The sequence below is a fragment of the Pimephales promelas genome, chromosome 1 (genome assembly GCF_988280905.1).
Source record: "Pimephales promelas chromosome 1, fPimPro1.hap1.1, whole genome shotgun sequence".
Classification (NCBI taxonomy): domain Eukaryota; kingdom Metazoa; phylum Chordata; class Actinopteri; order Cypriniformes; family Leuciscidae; genus Pimephales; species Pimephales promelas.
Window position 1 is genome coordinate 16,430,783 of NC_142769.1, and position 21,300 is coordinate 16,452,082.

At 39.4% G+C, this 21,300-nt stretch overlaps 1 protein-coding gene across 3 annotated transcripts in view; it reads left to right on the forward strand.

Moving 5' to 3' along the window:
- Window positions 1-21,300, forward strand: part of dennd4c (DENN domain containing 4C) — a 117,047-nt gene that overhangs the window by 79,331 nt on the left and 16,416 nt on the right. For 2 of the 3 annotated variants that reach the window (XM_039669330.2, XM_039669331.2), the window contains exons 15-21: window positions 178-308; window positions 5,535-5,667; window positions 14,269-14,475; window positions 18,217-18,345; window positions 18,953-19,100; window positions 20,391-20,540; window positions 20,659-20,787. In XM_039669330.2, the coding sequence (XP_039525264.1) occupies window positions 178-308; window positions 5,535-5,667; window positions 14,269-14,475; window positions 18,217-18,345; window positions 18,953-19,100; window positions 20,391-20,540; window positions 20,659-20,787 (1,027 nt within the window). The remainder of the gene's footprint in view (window positions 1-177; window positions 309-5,534; window positions 5,668-14,268; window positions 14,476-18,216; window positions 18,346-18,952; window positions 19,101-20,390; window positions 20,541-20,658; window positions 20,788-21,300) is intronic. The other variant, XM_039669332.2, reaches the window with a different exon arrangement.

The window sequence follows — 21,300 nt, forward strand, 5'->3', positions numbered from 1 at the left end:
AACTTTTGCACAATATTAAAATTTTTGTTTGAAGTTTCATCTGAATTGATCAGCATTGATATTGATCAGCATTTTAATCAAACTCCTGAGGGTTTAAAAACATTACGGGAGGTTCATGTATAATACCCTTTTGATGACAAGACCTGTAAATGTTAAACCTGTAACTGCATTGCACAGGTCGAAGGTGAGTCGTCTGAGGACACCAGGCTGATGGAACTGGATGAGTCACAGAAGAGTGAGCACACAGTCTTCGTCATGCCTCCTGAACCCCCTCTGGACGATGGTCCTGACCCCCCTCCCAAATACAGGTACACATACATAGGGATGTCATAATACCAACATTTTATGTCACAATGTCACTGAAATCCCATGAGTCATGATATCCAATACCAGAGCATAAATGAATATGCATGACACCAGTGGTTCTCAACCTGTGGCCCATCACGAATGCAAATGCACCACATGATATGCCCACCACATTTAAAAACTAAATTGCAGTTTTACAATTTATTTTTGTTTTTAAATTAAAATGTATAACAAAATAGACTTTAATTTTTTTTAAAAATGTAAAATTGGATTTACATTTTTTGTCAGAAGGATATTATACAGGAACCTCCCGTAATATTTTCAAACCCTCATGAGTTTGATTAAAATGCTGATCAATATGGTCAACAATATATATAATTATATATATATATATATATATATATATATATTTTTTTTTCTTTTTTTTTTTCTTAGCTTTTCCTAAAGCACTCTGGCTTGCTATCTGTCAGCCTACTGACAGTTATTGGAACTCTGCATTACTCTCTCCATATTACATTGTAAAGACATTTAGAAAAACAATTATAAAGAAAGAAGATTGAACAATAATTTTTTTTTGTTGTATAAAATCATTTTGGTGAGCATATACAGTATCTCACGACAGTGAGTAGCCTACACACCTCAAATTTCGGCAAACATTTTTGTATATCTTCTCAAGGGACAATACTATAGAAATTAAACTTGGATAGATTTTTAGAGTAGATTCAGTGAATCGTGTAGATTTTAGCAAATCTAATGCTGTATTTCATGCAAGATACCAGCGGTCAAGTGACAAAAGAACGACTCAAACCCGAAAACTCGAGAGATGAACTAATCATTTCTCTTTCCGGTACTGACAGCATAGTCTCTTTGGGACTGAGAGGAAGAACGAAAGACTCAGACCCGACTGAACCCGAACTCGAGACTCCTAATATTAACTAATCATTACTCGTTCCGGTCCTGCTGTATGACAGCTCACGAGACACGAGAGGAGGAGAACAAACCTGATAAAAATGAAGGTGCAAAAGAAAGAATGTCTCGGATCAGGAGGTGAGGTGAACTAACAGAATCAGACACCAATAGCCTGAATTTAAGACCTAACAACTAATAAATTCATAGGACATTTAAGTTGCTAATAATTTGTAACTGTAAGCTAGCGGTAGAGACAGAGCTCTCAGTAACGGGAAGGGGGAGGGTCGTCTCCGTGCCAACGGCTCCGCCCACAACCCAGAGGCGAATTGCTAATGAGCTACTGCCGCTCTGCTGAAGTGAAGTCCTAGAAAACGGCACAGGTTTTGTGATTTTGGCTAAAAATGGCATAATCATAATTTAAAGACCACTGGGAATGTTTAAAAATAGCTACAAAATATGATCGGAGCAAATCAAATTATTTACTTTGTTAGCGCATATTACTAGTCTTGTGGTGAACAATTAATCCGTGCAAGTAAATATATATTAAAAAAATGTTTTACCTTGGTAATCTTTAATCAAAATCTGAAAAGTTACTTCCGGTCTGGAACGGTTTCTTTTTCTGATGACGTAGGTTTCACAGTTTGGGTGGGGAAACGCTTAACCACTCCCCTCAAACTGTTAGTTTGCTATGAGCGAGAGATGGAGAGGAGGAGCGCTAGAGTAAAACCCTGCCCTCTGTTCAATATTCCGTTTCACTTGGAAATACGTCACAGCACTGGAGAAAAATCGTTTGCAACTTCCGGTTCACGGGGACTTTAAGAAGACAAAATAAACATTAATCTAATCCATTTTTCACTTAAACTACAATCAAATGGATTACCACACATTTCGCGTCAGTTCTCTGCGTGTCATTTTATTATTTTCTGTGCGGCCGCTGCTTCAAAAGTGCACGCGCGCATCTTAAAGGGAACTTTGGCCCCGTTTACACTGCATGGTTCAAGTGACCCAAATCCGTTTTTTTTCCTCTTATTTGGCACAGATCGGATATGACCGGTGAACGTGTAAGCAGGAAAAAAGGTCATGGATTCTGATTTTCTCTGATCGGATTCAGGCCTCACTCATATGTGATAATAAATTGGACACGTGCATTTGCGTGTGCCATGTAAGTAGACAAAATTGGATATTCCCCAGTAAATGCGAGTCGTACGTCATTAAAAAAGTGACGTCAACTCTGATGGACACCACCAACTGAGATCACATGACTTAATATAGGTGCGATGGTGGATGAAGGTGGAGCAATGTGGATGTTTCATGTCTTTTGAGTGTTTGGGACGAAGAGTGCTGGCAAAAATGCAGGGTTGTTACAGAAATAAATCCGCGTTTGAAGACATTTAACGAGAGATGGGGAGGCAAGGTTTTAAGCGCTCGTGGCTACAGTGCCAACAAGGGCTCTCCACTTTTTCTCCACTGTACGATACCAATGTTTTGCTGATTTCTCAGAATATTGTGGAAAGCAAAACACTGGGTAATTTTATTTGCATCTGCATACACTGCATTTCATGCTGTTTTACTCCCTTTTCCGGGTCAAAACGTCTACATTTGGTAGTTTCAGCAGTGTATAGTCTAAATGCAAAAATCAGATATGGGTCACTTTTAAAAGATGATGTAAGCAGGGCGTCAAAAAAATCAGATATGGCCAGAAAATCGGATTTGGGCATCAAGACTTGCAGTGTAAATGCAGCCTAAAACACACACACACACACACTCAGAGATGAATCGCGCCCACACACACACAGTTCAATCGCTCAATTGCTTTGAGCCCAGATGGAGCTGGGTGGATCGGTTGGTTGCTCGTTCCTGGTTCTTCCATTTTACACACCTGCTCTCACTCATTCTGGCTGCCGTTACACACGCTTGCTAACTGGAACTGGCCGCGTTCGTGATGTTCAACTTCCGGTATAACATTTTTTACAAAATAAAATAATGCAATTTTTTTTAAAATAATAATAAAAAATCGATTTTTGAAAATCTAAAGCTGCAGTCCACATTTTCCCCTTTTTCTCACCATCTCTGTTTCGAAATCTGCAATTGCAGTCATTCGTGGAATTATCAACTTGACGTTGTAGTTCGACACGGCACAAGAGCGGATGAACACATTGAGGAGAGTGTGCAGCTGTCAATCACCACACTAGTGTGGATACTGGGATTCAGAATCATAGATTATTCTTTTTGGAAAGTACTGTATGACTAACATAATAATTTTCACTGGAAAATGTCATCTGAACAAGCAAGTAACATCTACTTTTGTTCTGGTTCTGACATTGCAGAGTAAATCGCACTGATTAAATTTTACAATCGCTTATCATGTAAAACTGTGCAAATTATACTTTGTTCTCAACTTGTTAATGATAACAACGTCAGCGTTGCCTGACTACATGTAATGTCCTTCCAATATGTATCTTTGTTTTTGCATGGGTCCGGTTGCAGTCTCTTTTTTTCTGTAGTCACTCCGAAGTCCGAACGAAGTCTTTTGCATTTTACAGCAGGTGAATCTCTAGTTGTCAATGGTGATTGTCATTTGAACCTTTCTAGATCCGCCCTCAAATTGATAAGTTTAATTTTATCAAGTGCTGTGTGAAAAGGGCTATAAATCTCCACCTCCAACATCCTCACACGAAATATAGCCGACTAGCCGAGACTCCTTCTTTATGTGTACAGATGTGACGTCATGACGCAAAGACATGCTCAAATCTCCCATGGAAATCAACCAGTACCACTGGAATTAAAAACATTATTACAAGTTTACCGCTTTGAATCGAGCTATGGCAAGCAGTATCGTTGAACACTGGCTGGTTATGTATTTTCCCAAATATGTATTTTAGATAATTTTTAACACAATAAAGCTACGGACTGCAGCTTTAATAATCAATTTATACTTGTCCATAACATAATCGCGATTAATCAATAATCAATTTTTTTTTCATCACTCCTAAGAGAAACATTCTCAAAATGGAGACTTGAACTAACAGTTAGAATTATGTTGCAAAACAGTTGCAATATGATATTAGACCTGTGGAGTTCACGTCTTCATAGGAAACCGGAGGTAATTTACATGCAAGAGCCTGGGAAAAGGCACACCTTCTGCAGTAGGGAACATATCCCTAAACTCTCAAGTCTTTATTATGATTTCATCTCCATTTGGGGGGGATGACTCTTGTACCAGTCACACTGAGACATTTCAAATGATGAACATTCTGTGAAAATCACTTGCATTTAAGCAGATCATTATATTTTGCATGTAACCATTTGGTGGTGGAGAAACAACAAAGAAGATTGATCTTCGTTCTGCAGGGTGTGGAGACTGTTAATATGCTGTGCAGACGACCAAAGTATCTGAGGCTCTTGCAGCATTACAGACGTATAATAATTGTTGTAACTGAAGTAGAAGATAAATGACTGGAAAGAAATGCTGTACCTGTTGTAATACTCTTCATTTTTGGCAATTTGCATCTCTGTGGTTACTCCTTTTCAAGGCAACTTGTTTGTTGGAAATTTCTGTCCAGAAATTTTTGTGGCTGCCATTGTCTCACCACTCCATCTCCCTCAGCCCGCATCTAAAGCATCTTTATCCATTAGCACAAGCCCATAATCTATTTCCATGCATCTATTGGTTCACATTGAGTGCCTGTTTTCCACACACAGTACAGCCTTGAGACTTGGCCAAGCACTTTGCTCTCTGCTGGCACTATTTACAATATCTCCCCCCCCCCCCCCCCCCCCCATACAAAACCTTGTTTTTCTACCGTCTCGTAGAGTCATGATGATGACCATTCTGTATCCCAAGGTTGTTTTAAATATTGTATTTTGTGTTGCGTTGCAATTATAGGTGTAGCAGGATGACACAAAGACGTTCATCTTTTAACTGAGTTTGTGAAATGTCTACAGAATGTAAATGTGAAATTGAACAGTAAAATGGTAAGGTTGCAGTGCAAGAAAGTAAAACAAAAGGACCATAAATATCAAAGTTTCACCCATTGAACATATTGAACACCAAAACACTGATATAAACTAAAACTATGGATTAAACAGAACGGTACTTTCATACAATATGACTTTCATCTGTAAAAATTTGCAAAAATAAAAATCTGATATGTAACAAGAAGTAAATAAAATGTGGAGGGAATGGCCTTTAGGTAAACTGTCTGTGGTATTGTGTTTCTGTACTGTATTGACTAAACATTTTATTTAAAATTTGTGATTATGTTTGCACTTTGATTTTATTTTGTGCTCTAATTATGAGTCATCTGTGTTTTCCACAGTTATCAGAATTTCCCTTGTTTACGGTTGGAGTTGTTTGATCGTCCGCGAGAGCTGAGGCCAGCGCTTAGTACAAGAACCGCAGGAGCCAGTGTGTCCAGCAGCCCTGCCCTGCTGGCCAAAAGAACCAAACAGGTAAAGATTTTTTACAGGATGTTATAGTACCAGACTACAGGAAATTCTGAAATGCTATCGCTTATGGTCCAAACTCAGACTTTTTCAGCTTATATTGTGCACTACAGATTTTCATTAAATTTACACAGGAGTCTTCAATTTTTAAAAGTTACAATTTCTGACTTGACATCTTAAAAATGCAAGACTAATGGCAGAACAAACCTTTAAAAGTACAGCCGTTAAGAAATATTACAGCTTAAAAATGATGATATTCATCAATTTGAGGTCATGAATTCAACAAAGAGTAGTTGTGGCAATTATTTTAATCTTGCATTTAGGGTGGATACTATGTGAATTGGTCAGTGTTTCCATGTCAACATTTATTTCTTTACGTAAGCATTCTGAGTCGAGTAAACTCTGCTCTAGGTGCAGATATTAAAATTTAAACCAAAATCAGCTGATGTTAACAAGTCTCAGAGTTACTTCCCCAAACACAGCTGTTGCTATTTCTCTGGTTGTGTGCTCTTTGGTGATACCCTAGTGTTCTTTCAGGCTACTTGATAGGCGTGGTATGCTGGAAAGAAGCGATCAACGTCATTTTCGCGCGACGAAAGCGACGTATTAAACAACAATGGATGACAGACAGCAGATCTTGTTCTTGCTTTTTGGCATGTTTGTCACTAGAAACAAGCGCTGGCATTAGCCGTTTCCAAGAAGCCAACGCAAAGTCCCACTCAGGAGAATGATCCCGAGGACGCGAGTCCAGTATTTCTGTTAATGAAACAGCGCGTTCTTGAACACGGCACTCTGCTCGCTCTGGCTCTGCGACTCCGGTTATCTCTGTATGTTCATCTTAGGCAGCAATAAAACGAAATATGTTAAAAAAAAACACCACTCTGCTTCTTTTCGATTTCATTTCAATACATTTTAAACATTCTAAAGCACACAAATGTGGTTCAGGCAACGCATAGCCTATTGATTATATTCACTGCATGTAGCCTATGTAACATTATATTTATAACAAAACTAAATATAAAACAACCCTGCCTCTTTTCGTTTAAATTTAAAAATATGAAACATATTCCAGGCAATATGTAATGTAATTTAGGCTATTGCATTTCGCATTGGTACAAATGTTGCAATAAACAACATTACAGATGATCTTGTAATAAAATAAAAAAAATGACAAAACTATCTATTTTTGTTGAATTTCAGTTTTATCAATAATAGCCATTATAAAAGTATAAGTAAAAGGTACAAAAAGATATACAGTAAAGCTTAAATAACATCAAGAAACAATTCAGTCAGTCAAATATACAAATTCAGCGCTCAAAGATATGAAACTTCACGTAGCCTTCTGCCAAAACTATTGGCCAGGGAACGAATTATAGATTCACGAGACCAAAGATCACCAGTTAGGTTTATACAAGACGAACTATAACTCATGTTTAACCACTACAGAGACATCCGAGTCAGCGGCAAACATCAGAACGACTAGCCGAGGAAAGGCTGTTCCAGGCGGGGGACACGAACGCGAGCGTCCGGTGATCGCTTGAAATGGATCTCAGTCAAATTATCATAAATCTATAAATAAACCACAGATTTGAGCTTTAAAAAACTACTTTCCTGCCTGAAAACTCTTAAAACTACATTTCGTGACACAATAACAGTAGTAAATAATATTTCAACTGTATGCTTCTAATGCCCTTGTAGCACGCGCAAGTGACGATACTCTGTCCACCAATCACCATTCTGCAGTGAGTCTAACTCCACCTTTTAGTACCCTTTCACTGTGCTAGGTACCCCAACGGAAGGGTACCCAAAAAGTGGTACGGTACGGTTCAGCTTTTTGGTACCATTCACAACTTTTGGCAGTGGAAACGCAAATAATTGCGTACCGAACCGAACCGTACCGTACCACTCAGTGGAAACAAGCCATTAGAATGGGTGTGTAGGAGACTAATACTTCTGTACCAATTGTCCCTAAAAGAATTCTGTTTTTGTAATAATTTATACTGTCAAGACTCTTGCCACATGGCAATTGGGGGCTCGTCCGGGACCAGAAAAGTTATATATGCTGCAACACAATAGCTTAAAAATAGGCAAGAGTCCTGAAAGTATAAAATAATACAAACTTGGCTTGAAGAAAAAAAAAAGTTCTGGGCCAAGGGGTTGGGCTATAGGCATTTTATAAAAGCGTGCACATTCACACAAGTTAAACGTTAGATCATACAGTGAGGAACAACAGGGGCGTAAAACTGTCAGGGGCATAAAACTGCCGGCTCCAGGTCTGCAGCCTCCCCATATAGCTCTGCAAGCATGCCAGAAGCTTTTTTTTTATAGTCGATGGCCAGAAGCTGAAGCCGTTTTACTAGTTTTGAGAGGTTCGACGTGTTCAAACAGCACGTGACAGATCCAAAAAGAAGAAAGATGAAAGGGCAAGACGGTCAAGCTTTTCATCGCTGGATGGTGAAGAGATCTTTAAAGAAACAGAACACAAAGCAACTTGGTCGTTAATGAAGAAAGATGCTTTTTGTTCTTTGATGGTGCCGTCCCAGCAACTGCCCGTAGGGGTAAACTGAACGCCATGACATCTGAAATACTTGTCCTGGATCCTAATATGCCTACTTATAATATGCCCTTGGGGGGGTGAAGAAATAGTACATACTACACCAGAAGACTAGATATCATCTCAGAGATTTATTTTGTGGATCTGAGAAGCCCAGCTTGTCAAAATTGGTGCCTGGCCCATGGGGGAAACGGATGGCTTATCTCCAGTATGTGCTCCCAGCTGAAAGCAGTCAACAAGCTCTGCTGTAGCTGAGACAATTTTTCAAAGCGTTCCGCTGATGTGATTGGTATCGTCCTCGGGCTGGATGGGTCCACTCTCAGCGACGGGGGAGGGGAAGAGAGTGAAGTGAAGGAGAGTGAAGTGAAGATTACAAGGGGGATTACTTATTAGGGAGAGGACGCTGGCGCTGGTTTTTCGCCGCTTCTCTGCAAACTCTCCGCAAATTATTTGCAAATCCGCCCTACCGTACTATTCTTACTGTAGTCGCCGAAATCACTACATTAATAGAAAGCTGAAACCGGCAAAAGTCAGAGTGTTTTCTCCACACTTTGGCTTCAAATCACTGAGCCCTTGAACCAACTTCGGGCTCTGCATTGTCTCTGCCTTCAAGCAGATGTCTGCATATGGAATACCATCACCGTGGAAGCTGTGGATTACCTTGGCTTGTGTCGCTGCTTTTCACCGGTACTCACCTGGATATCGGCTAGCCGCTAACACTGCACGCGTCATGTTGTGGTCCGACGCCTCGATGCAACATCTCCCCTGCAGCAACTGCACCTTCCGTACCGACCTCGATACATCCATAGGGGATCAAGGCGCCGGTTTGTTGTGTCGAAGTCCGGTGATCACAGCTCCATCCCATCCCTCTGGTCGGCATCGCGTCCCGTCGTGAAAATGACACGTCACTGTTTGCGTCATCAGAATACCGCCACTCCTGGCATAGATAATTCCGGGTGTAAATGGTGCACTGTAAAACCTGGAGTGGATTACAGGGTTCTCCGCCCTATCAATGAACTGGATTTTAGACCTCAAATTACATTTGAACTGCTGAATGTGCAGTCCCTGTCAAACAAATCTGGACTTATATTTGACCACATCCTGGATAAGGGGATAGACATTCTCTGTCTAACATAGACATGGCAGCAGCCTGGAATATACTCATCCCTCAATGAGGCCTGCCCACCCGGGTACAAATATCTTCATAAGGCTCGTACAACTGGCTGTGGTGGGGGGCTAGCTGTTTTACATCGCAGCAACATTGAACTATCCCCTGTGTCTATGCCCAGTACTGGCTCATTTGAAAGTCTGGTTTTCAGTTGCAAAAAAGCCTTTTCAGCAACAATAGCCCTCGTCTATCGCCCTCCCAAACCACAACCAACTTTCATTTCTGACATTCATGATTTTCATGATCTCACTCTGTACATCGCACTCAAATATTCTGGTTATTGGTGATTTCAACATACACGTGGACTCCAAAAACTGTAAACTGGCCTCAAATTTCAAGCAAACCCTGGACTGTCTCAACCCTTTAAGACCGACGGGAGCGTCGGCGCTCCGGTTTGCGTGTGTCTGTTTAACAGCCTATAGAAACTGAAACCAAGTGGCTAGCTCAATCATTCTTTTTGCATTCAAAACCAGAGATGTAAAATGGTCAGATCAAGCCTCCAACATGCGCATGTTGCGTTGTTTTCACCCTCTAATGAGTCTGTACAAAATGCGCAAAATTCGTTTCTCAAAAAAATCACAAAAATGCATTGCACGTCTTTGCACACATGATCTGTAGATCTGCGATTGATAGTAACGCCTTCCGATGGCGCATTGAGGTATCACGTTCGGTGCACTATGGCAGATCAAGCCTCAACATGCTCATGTTGCGCGGTTTCCACCCTCTAATGAGTCTGTAATAATGCGTTTCCAAAAAACACACAAAAATGCATTGCATGTCTTTGCACACATGTTCTATAGATCTGCAATTGATAGTTGCGTCTTCCGATGACGGATCCATGGACGGATCACGACATCGCTTCCTGTGCACTATGACCCCAGCTTGTGTCGCATGTAGTGACGTCAGAAGCTGCGTCTTTTGGCCCTGCGTTTGACTCATGTAATAGGTTTGACTCGCACTTGACTCCCATCTGCTATATGTTCCTTCTTATCATTATTGTCTTTTACCATTGCTTCATTCTAGAATTTCTTTATCGTTTATACACTCGCAAATACAAGCACATTCACACACACGCACACCCCCCCCCCCCCCCCCCCACACACACACACACACACGTGCGCGCACCATTATGTCAAAATGAAAGTACACGGACGCACCGAGTTCCGTCTGCTCATCGCCTTTATTTATTTATTTTATATTTATTTTGTTCTGACAGGGTCTATTTAATTTATATTCTAACCAATTCAATGTTCAATCAATATTGAAAAGCTAAATGTTATCTGTTTGACCACAAATGTAATTGAATATTTTACATATGGCATTTTACTCCCTTTTTTTAAATGAGTGTATCTTAAAAACTAATTGATGTAAACAGTTCAAATCAATTCTGTATAGTTTTAAACTGTTTTATGCACATTTTTCTCATTGAGAAGTTTGAGGTTTACATTTATATTTTTTTGTATTGAATAAAATATGTAGAATTTAAAAAAAAAATGTTTTTCTTTTTGTTTATTGCATTTTTGAGATATTTATCTAGCTACTATTGATTTATTACAAACATAGCCTTCAAGTAGAGAAAGTAAGGATTATTTTGATGTATGGCATATGAAAATGCTCAAAAGAATGACAGCACAGCATTTAAAAATAGAAAGATATACTCTGGTGGAACTGTTCTATGGCAGGTCATAAAGGGTTAACCTTCAACAGTTTGTGGATGCCCTCACACACAATAGAGGGCATACACTCGACCTTATCATTACAGACTCCCTCTCAGTTTCAGGCCTTCAGGTGTATGACGTGGGTGTCTCCGATCACCTGGCGGTTACATTTGAAGTCCCACTATTAGTTCCTCCCACCAAACCAAAACGTCTTATAACCTTTAGGAACATCAAGAACTTGGACGCTACCTCACTCAGTCAATATTTACAGCATCTCTCCCCCCCTCCTAACTCATCTGCTGACGACTTAATGGACTACTACAATACCAGCCTCACCTCTATTCTGGACTGTATTGCTCCATTAAAAACCCGGACCGTCACATTTACCCGCTCTGCCCCCTGGTTTACAAACGAGCTGAGAGGGATGAAGAGGTCTGGCCGTGTCCTGGAGCGTGCCTGTAAAACATCTGACTTGACGGTGCATAAATTGGCCTACCGGGAACATCGTAGGGCTTATGCCAAAGCACTCTCCAAGGCTAGGTCACAACACTACTCAACACTTATAAACAACGATACTGGTAACTCCAGAAAACTGTTCTCCACAGTAAATCACATCATCAAACCACAGATCTCCCCATTCTATAGTCCAACCGACATAAACTGTAACCGGTTTCTTAATTTTTTCACATCAAAAATTGACAATATTTGCTCCTCATTTCCACTTTTAAATATCATTTCACTAGACCTACCCGCTACATCGATTGCTCAAACCCTATCAAAATTGTCACCCACAACGCAGCAGGAGGTCGAAAACATCATTTGTAAATCCAAAACATCCACTTGCCGTCTTGATCCCTTCCCATCGTCTCTGCTTAAAACCCACACTAGCTCTATCAGTTCCCTCATAACCAAAATAATAAACATGTCCATAGAGACGGGCTATGTTCCTAACTCCCTCAAAATTGCTCTCATCAAACCCCTCCTCAAAAAACCCACCCTGGACCCCACACTGCTGTCAAATTACAGACCAATTTCAAATCTCCCTTTCATTTCCAAACTCCTAGAAAAAGTTGTTTCCATCCAGCTCCAAAATCATCTCAAATCAAACAGGTTATATGAGAAATTTCAATCTGGTTTTCGTCCATCCCATAGCACAGAAACAGCTCTTGTCAGAGTCACTAACGACTTGCTTATGGCTTCTGATTCCGACTCCACATCCCTTCTCATTCTTCTCGACCTCTCTGCTGCGTTTGACATTGTAGACCATCACATTCTCCTGCACCGACTTCAACACTACACAGGTCTCTCTGGTACTGCACTGAAATGGTTTCACTCCTATCTCACTGATAGAACCGAGTATGTAGCTCTGGGGGATGTAAAATCCAGACCCCACACTGTCATCTGCAGGGTCCCTCAGGGCTCCATACTCGGTCCGACCCTCTTCAACATTTACATGCTCCCCTTGGGTCGTGTCATCAGCAGGCATGGAGTAAATTTCCATTGCTATGCTGATGACACACAACTCTACATTCAAGTTACTCCCTCTAGCTCCCCCTCTGCCACGGCTGCACGCCTTAGCTCCTGCCTGGAGGAGATAGAGGCATGGGTGAGTCAAAACTTCCTGCAGCTAAATGGCCCCAAAACAGAGGCCATTCAAACTGGAACTGCTCATCAACTCCGCTCCTCTCCAATCACCACTGTTTCATTTTTTGGACACACTACTCCCCTCTCTTCCTCTGTTATTAACCTAGGGGTAAAATTTGACCCCCACCTTTCATTTGACAGTCATGTCACCACTATCTGCAAAACTGCATTTTTTCACCTACGCAATATTTCCAAACTCCCTCTCCCTTTCTGCTGCAGAGAAGCTTGTCCATGCTTTTGTGTCCTCCAGGTTGGACTACTGTAATGCACTCCTCATCGGGATTCCTGGCAGGAGCCTTCAAAAGCTCCAGTATGTTCAGAACAGCGCTTCCAGGGTCCTGATGGGGGTGCGTAAACATGAGCACATCACCCCCATCCTTCGTTCATTGCACTGGCTACCCATTCAGTCACGCATACAATATAAGGTTCTCCTTCAGACCCATCACTGTCTACACGGTGTGGCCCCCACTTATCTCACCGAGCTGCTCACACCTATTTCATCAACCAGAACCCGGTCAGGCCAACAGCACCGTTTGGTTATGCCCAGGACACGGCTCAAAACAATGGGCGACAGGGCCTTTCAAGTCGCTGCTCCCTGCCTGTGGAACGCGCTCCCTGACCACCTCAGAGCCCCGCAAACAGTAGAAGCATTTAAAAAAGGACTAAAAACCCATCTTTTTACACAGGCGCATTTTAATAGCTAATGCTTGTTTTTAGTCCCTCTTTCTAACATGTTCTGTTTTTATTGTATACTGTATTTCTTATGTTTATTTTTAACTATGTTTTACTGTAGCACTTTGAGATTTGGTGTCAAATGTAAAGTGCTTTACAAATAAAATGTATTATTATTATTATTATTATTATAATGAGGAAAATAAGTGTTTGAACACCCTGCTATTTTAGTTTGCAAGTTCTCCCACTCAGAAATCATGCATCTAGTTTAGGATAATAAATGGAGTCGAGGTGGACATTTTAAAGGCAGAATAACAGGTCTTTGAGGGTCAAAATTGTAGCTGATAGACAGGTGTTCAAATACTTATTTGCAGCTGTATCATACAAATAAAAAGTAAAAAAAAAAAAATCATACATTGTGATTTCTGGATTTTTTCTGGTCTCACATTGGGCATGCACCTACGATGACAATTTCAGACCCCTCCATGATTTCTAAGTGGGAGAAAATAGCAGGGTGTTGAATTTTCCAGCATCTTCAAGGATTTTTGAATTGAATCCTACGTCTAAACTTTATTAAGTCAGTTGTGACTACATTTAAAATGAAATTCTATGAATTGTTCCATTCTGGAAGAAACGTGATATCAAAAGGGATAGTTTCCCCCAAATTTGAGGTTATTATTATTCGTTGAATGGTTTGACTAAGCTGCACAACTTTGATGCTTTTTTTTTTTTACAACCATGCAATACTAAAGGAATTATTTTGAAAAATGCAGCGTAAGTGCCCAAAACGGGGTACACGGGTTTGATTTGTCGAGTTGTAAGTTGTAAATTTTGTTCTTGCAGCTGAAAATTTAATAAGAGAATGCCCTTTAATAGCAATCTCTGAAACTCAAACACCTTTTTCCACACAGGAAATCAAATTGGCCTACAAGTTGGCAAAGCGTTTCTATTCCAATCCACCCCAGTGGGCAAAGTGTCTGTTTAGTCACTGCTACAGTCTGTGGTTCATCTGTCTTCCTGCCAGCATGCGTACAGCCCAGTCCAAACCCCGCGCCATGCAGCAGGCCTTCAATGTTCTGCTCAAGATGAGGAGCTCTGAGGTGGAGGTGCTCGATGAGGTACGTGGACACAATATTTTACAAAAATACATCTGTTTTATTTAGGGATGCACCAATACCACTTTGAGTCAGATACTGATACTTTCATTGTTGATACTCCCTGAGTACTGATACCTGTATGTTCATTGCATTTATATTTTCTAATTTAAACGTAACAATTTTAATAAATAGTTATATTATTTAAGTAATTTAAATATAGTAATTCAAAATATATATTGAGCAGACTATAAAGATAAATAGATTTAAAAATAGAGGTTTCCTTCAGCTGTTTTCATGCTTAATTATGCCTGTTAAAATGTATTGTACAAGCTTCTGTTATTGTTCTGTTTTATTCATTGTTCATATTGCTCTATCGTATTCCATCTGCGGCCCACATTTAGAACAGCTCCAGTGCAGTGGCACAGTAATCACATGATGTTTTCCTGTAATAATGTAGGGAACCACGTTATGCCTAAAATACGTAACAGTTCATTTTTTTACTAGGGCACTTACAATATACAGTTTAGTTTTAATCGCGTGTTAGCTAAGTGAGCGATCAGCAATCAAGTGTATTCAACAAAAGTGTGCTCTCTCTCTCTCTCTCTCTCTCTCTGTGTCTCTCTCTCTCTCTCTCTTTCTCTCTCTCTCTCACTATGCCTCTCCTTACCATCAAGTAATGTTAGCAATAGGTGCATCTTTTTACTTTCTTTACTGTTGACATATCTGATCGGCCAATAAACATTTCAGCGAAGTCTGTGAGAAAGAAATGACACGCTTGCATGTCTGTGCCGCACTCTTAATCTCCTTATTAGTCATACACAGCTATACAGGCGTAAATATTAGATATATGTTTGTATAATAATATATATATATTATTATATATATATTTTGCAGCATTTATTCAATATAAAATCATTTGTGAATGGATTCTGATCTCTTATTGATTGTTGGTCCCAGTTCACTTTTCACACTACTTTTTTTTTTTTATAACCCTGTGTAGGCTGCTACTAAATATAAGCTATAAAATATAAGCAGCTAAAATTATTTGGAGCATAGCAAATGTTAGTAAAAGTAAAAAATATAATATCTGGAATGCTTTTTTTATTCTCTTTGCGTGTTTTAATTTAACCGCGGCCTGGATCTGAGGTTGCTTGAATTAAAACGGAGTTGGTTGGTTAAGGTGGTTTCTTTTAAAAAGAAATAGAGTATGTTAGTGTGGTAGAAATTCCCCTACGAACATGACTCAAGTTAAACCAGGTTCCCGACAACTACAAATTTATATTCTACAGGTTTTTTCCACTACAACACCCATTCGAGTTGGACGCCATCTCATCCCTTATGAACACCATCACTTGGGAATAAGGTCTCAAGTGTTCCCCTTTAGCATCAGCACTATTACATGAGAATAGAAATAATATCTGTACAGCACCAGTAATTAGACAATGAACGAAATTCACAGATAATGCCTTATGAATATGCTTTAATCATGGCCAGGAGGATTCTCTGACCAATTTCAGAGGGAATTATCCCGACAAAAAGAGGACAACAGTTTTTATAAAACAGAAGCATGAAAAAGGTGACACGTTTCATTACAAAATTTTTCTCCAATGTGATTGTTTCTTCGTATAATCCAGCAAACCCTTCTGTAACTAAGTAAAACCAAATCTGGGTTTCTTGATCACTTCACCTTGTTACTCAAGTCATGAGATTATACATTCGTATTAAATATATAGCCTTGTTTGCCTTTTGTTATATTCAGACACAATAACTGTGGCCCTTGGAACTTTAGTTGGCCTAAGTGGCTTTAGTTTTCAAAAGCATACAAAAAGAAAGATAAGTTATGATTAATTAAAAAGTTCCTTCACAGTTAGATTAACTCAACACATCATAAGCAACCCTGGCCAAAGGTGGTTTGAGTGATCAGATTACAATATGTCTGTTTTTTTTTTTTTTTTTGTGTGGTTATTTTTTAGATCTCAAGACAGTTGTTAATACAAATCCTAAATGGGGTCATTAAGGCTGCATTTACACTGCAGGTCTTGATGCCCAAATCCGATTTTCTGACTATATCCGATTTTTTTGACAACCTGCTTACATCATCTTTTAAAAGTGACACATATCCGTTTTTTGCATTCACACTACACACTGCTGAAACTACCAAATGCAGACGTTCTGATGGTTCTGAACCAGGAAATTCTCAGGGAAATTGAACCGGCAAAACAGCACAATTCAATGGATGCCGATGCGAATAAAATTATCCAGTGTTTTCTTTCCACAATATTTCAATAAGTCATCAAAACATTGGTCTCGTACGGCGGAGAAAAAAAGAGAGGCTCTGGCCATGAGCACTTGAAACGATGCCTCATATCTCCTGAAATGTCTTCAAAAACGGATTTATTTCTGTAACAACCCTGCATTTTTGCCTGCACTCTTCACCCCACACACTCAAAAGACATGAAACCTCCGCATTGCTCCACTGTGTGTATCCTTTCTTCCATCGCGCGGCACGCGCCTATAATCGCGCAGTTTTTAATGACGCATGACTCGCATTTACTGGGGAATATCCGATTTGTCTGCTTACATGGCACACGCAAATGCACGTATCTGATTCATATCCGATTTATTACCACATATGAATGAGGCCTGAATCCGATCTGAGAATCAGAATCCATGCGTTTTTTTTCCTGCTTACACGTTCACCGGTCATATCCGATCTGTGCCACATGAGAGGAAAAAATCGGATTTGGGTCACTTGAACCATGCAGTGTAAACAAGGCCTTAGATCTAAAACTAATGTTGAGTGCTTTCCTTACACACATCCTTCAAGAAATAATAATAATTTTACACAGTTTATTAGCTTATTAGCGGAGAGGAGACAGAGTGATGAAGCCAATAGGTTTGTATTGGGATGATTAGGAGGCCATGGTGAACAGAGGCCAATGTGCAAATTTGGCCTTGATGCCAGGGTTACACCCCTACTCTTTTTCCAATGGGGATTTCCGTCTCATCCGAAGGAGGGCAACCAGTAGGCAACCAGTCTTGGGCTACAGAGTGATATGGCTGCTGCAGTGTTATGCCAGAACACGTTCAATGAACGATAGTTCATGAACTCGTTCATATTTTGAGCGAACGTGAACTGAACGTACTGTATTACTGCCTGATGAATGTTACTGTGAACTCGTTCATTCTGATGTCTGTGAACGCACACTCTCTCAGTTTAACTTCTTACTATAGGGTGCCAGATTTCTATAGAGACTTCTAGGCGAAAACCCGGCTAAAACTCCGTAAACAGGCCTTAATATGTAGCGAAAAAAGCACCCAATCTGGCAACACAAGACACCAGGGTCACACCGTGGCCGCAGTCGACAAAGCAGTGAGCGAGGAGGCGTCGTATGATCTTTAAACAGGTTTTTTGACGAGGTCGGTGAGGATGGGAAAAATCGTACATTTCTGTGCAAACTTTTCCCGTCGATGAAATAATTGTTGTCTGTGGCAATAATAATAATAAAAAAGAAGCTTGCAACAAATGGAATAAAAGAATTATGAACTAGTTCATTTTTTGAAGCATGAACTATGAACTGAACTAGTTCATTTTAAAATGTGTGAACTGAACTTTTAACTAGTTCATGTAGAAAGTGAACCTTTCCAACACTGGGCTGCTGGCTCGATAACATTTAAATTGCCTAATTTATTTCTGAAAAAGAATGACTTGATTCTGTAGATCTTGGTGTGACCCTACAGCAAAAACGGTGTGTTTAACAGGTGTGTTACCGTGTGGTGATGCAGTTGTGTGGTCTGTGGGGGATGCCTGTCATGGCTGTGCGTGTCTTAATGGAGATGAAAAAGGCTGGAGTTGAACCCAATGCTATTACCTATGGATACTACAACAAGGTGAGGAATGCATGCACTATAGCACTACACCACAGAGAACAGTGAAGACCACTCTGCCCTTACATACTGAAACTACAAAGCATCATGGTATAATTTTTTAATAGTGTGTTTCTGTTGCACACAATTTGCTTTTTTTAGCTAGCAAAATTATGAGTTTTCAAAAAAAAAAAAAGTTTGATTTGTAGATGTCAAACATTTGTCATTTTTATTTTTCCTCTAGGCTCAGATGCCTCAGTAATGTTCATTGAGAGATCATTGTAGAGCAGAGTTCATTGTAGTGATTTCCTCTGGTGCCTCTGAGCCTGATGGCATGTTCATGCAAAACCCAAGATTTGTTAAAAGATACATTAATTGAACAATCTTAAAAGGTGTATTTCAAACAATTTTACAAATGTTCATTGCCAGATGGGATTGTTCCACTCGAGAGTTATCACACAAAAAAATATGCCTTTTAATCTTTAATTTAACACCTTGAAAATTTTGCATCGTTAAATGATCTGGTCCTATTGCTCCAGTGAAGGGGAGCATTACAAATGTCAGTGTGTTACCATGTTGAAACAATTTGTCGTGCTTACTCATGACCTGACAATTGCTGCGTTTTGTCCAGGCTGTCCTGGAAAGTCATTGGCCAAGCCGTAACCGTAGCGGACTCTTCATGTGGACCAAAATGCGGAACCTGGTCCGAGGAGTGGTGCAGTTTAAACATGCATTGCGTGGGACAGCTCTTCATAGAGGTCCTTCTCTGATAACCACAGGTTCAAGTTACTTCCTTCCTATGCTTAATGTTTATACATTTTGGCCCTATAGGTGGGTAGTTTTCTATAGTTAGAAACAGGTTTTATGTGGAGGGTGGGGTTCCCTGCCCCTCCCTCTACCTCTACTTTTAATATCCCACTTCTGGTCTTTTTAATTTTTCAACCCCGGAGAGTATACCTTTTAGTCCCACTTCCGACGTAATGCATTTCCATTTACCAATAATAGATGATGATGTAAGTTTTCCTTCTATTAAAATGTGTGTTACAGGTTATTGCTTGTAGAATGGTTAGTAACTGGATTAATATTATATTATAATTTTAGGTCTAATGTTTGTAAATATCAGGTTAACTCTTTTACTAGCAACTGCCATCCTCGACATCATATAAGATTATCTCTAGTCATCACCCGTACAAGCTATATCCACTGAACTGCCATGCATTTTACATTTAATTACCACAGACCAGCAGCCATTTTGACAGACTTGTGCAATATCTTGCAGGCTGTTTAATTTTAAATTATTTAATTAGCTGCCGCAACTTACACATCAAGTCACATTTAATTATATAGCGCTTTTTACAAAACAAATTGTTTCACTGCAGCTTTACAGAGATAACCGTAAAATAATGCAACAAAATTTGTCTCCAGCAGAAAATAAGCTTAACAGTCCAAATTAAATAAGTTCAGTAATGTTTCATTTTAATAATCAATCAATAATATTGTTGAATTTTAAATTAAATGAACTGTCCCCAACTAAGCAAACCAAAAGCCAATGACAACAAAGGCGTAAAAGAAGACAGTGGCAGGGAACCAAAACTCCATCAGGTGACAGAATGGACAAAAAACCTTGGGAGAAACCAGGCTCAGTGGTGGGCCAGTTCTTTTCTGGCCAACGAACGAACAGTGAATGAATCTGATTCAGGCCAGAAGTCAGATTATAGGTCAGAAGTCAGATTGGATTGGAACAATCAGAATATTGTCAGTTCCCGGTTCCAGCTGACCTAATTTATGCAGCCTAATAATCATTTAACTGATTTGAATAATAGGAATGGATAATTTTCTATGTGTATGCCAGGTTAAAGAAATGTGTTTTTAGTCTAGATTTAAACTGACAGAGACAAATAAGAAATACAACAAGCATTTTAACTGTAGAATTAATTTTATTGAGTGAAGTTTGATTGTCAACATTAGACATCATTAAAAAAACGAAACAAAGTTACTCATATTTAGTTTGATCTTCTGTTCTTATCACTATGAAATGACTGTGTGAAATTGTGTGTATTTTCATACAGAGCTTTCAGCAGGTACAGCAGCAGGTGCTAATGGAGACAGACTGAGTCATGGCAGTGTAGACAGCTCAAATGAACCTATTGTAGAGGAACACATTCTCTTCTCCCACGGCCTTATAGTTGAGGGCGCTAGTAACAGTCAATATAGTACAGGTATTGTTGCCTTGTGTGATTCAAAAATAATGTATGTCAAATTACATACAATTTTATTAACATTTCCATGTATTGTTCTGTTGACTAAGTTTTTTTTTTCTGTTTATGATTTCATAAGCTGGTCAGTCTGATCAGGGTTATGGATCTAAGGATGAGCTGCCTCAGGACCTTGTAGATGGACCTATAACCTCTGCTCCTCTGTCTACTAGCCACACCAGCAATAGCAAAGCAACAAACTCACAAATTGGTACTGCACTGTATTGTTGTACTTTATATAGCTAATTAAAATGCACAGGAAGTGCACTGAAGTTAATGCAAATAATAATCAATTTAATAATTGAAATAATTAAATAATGCAATTGTCCTACACTTAAAGGAGAACTCCGTCAAATAATGAACCTTTGGTCTAATAAAACATCGGTACATAGTCAACTGTTCTTTGAGATTTGTTTTCATGATAATCGAATGTAAAGAGTTTTATCTCTAAAAACTGTTTAGCGTATAATGCTATTAATGGGGGCATTGACTAAGTAAAAACAAATCGCTAGTTTATACCACTAACAAGGCTCAAAATAGCCCCACACTAACGCAGTAACATAATGAGGCTCCATACATGCAAAACGAAGCATTGAGAACTTTGTAAGTGTACAGACCGTTTAATAAGAAGATACTTTATAAGGTTCTATGATAATTATATCACTGAAACAGAATGAGATACTGTAGATGTCAAATTTGAATTAATGCATTGCTGTTAATGATC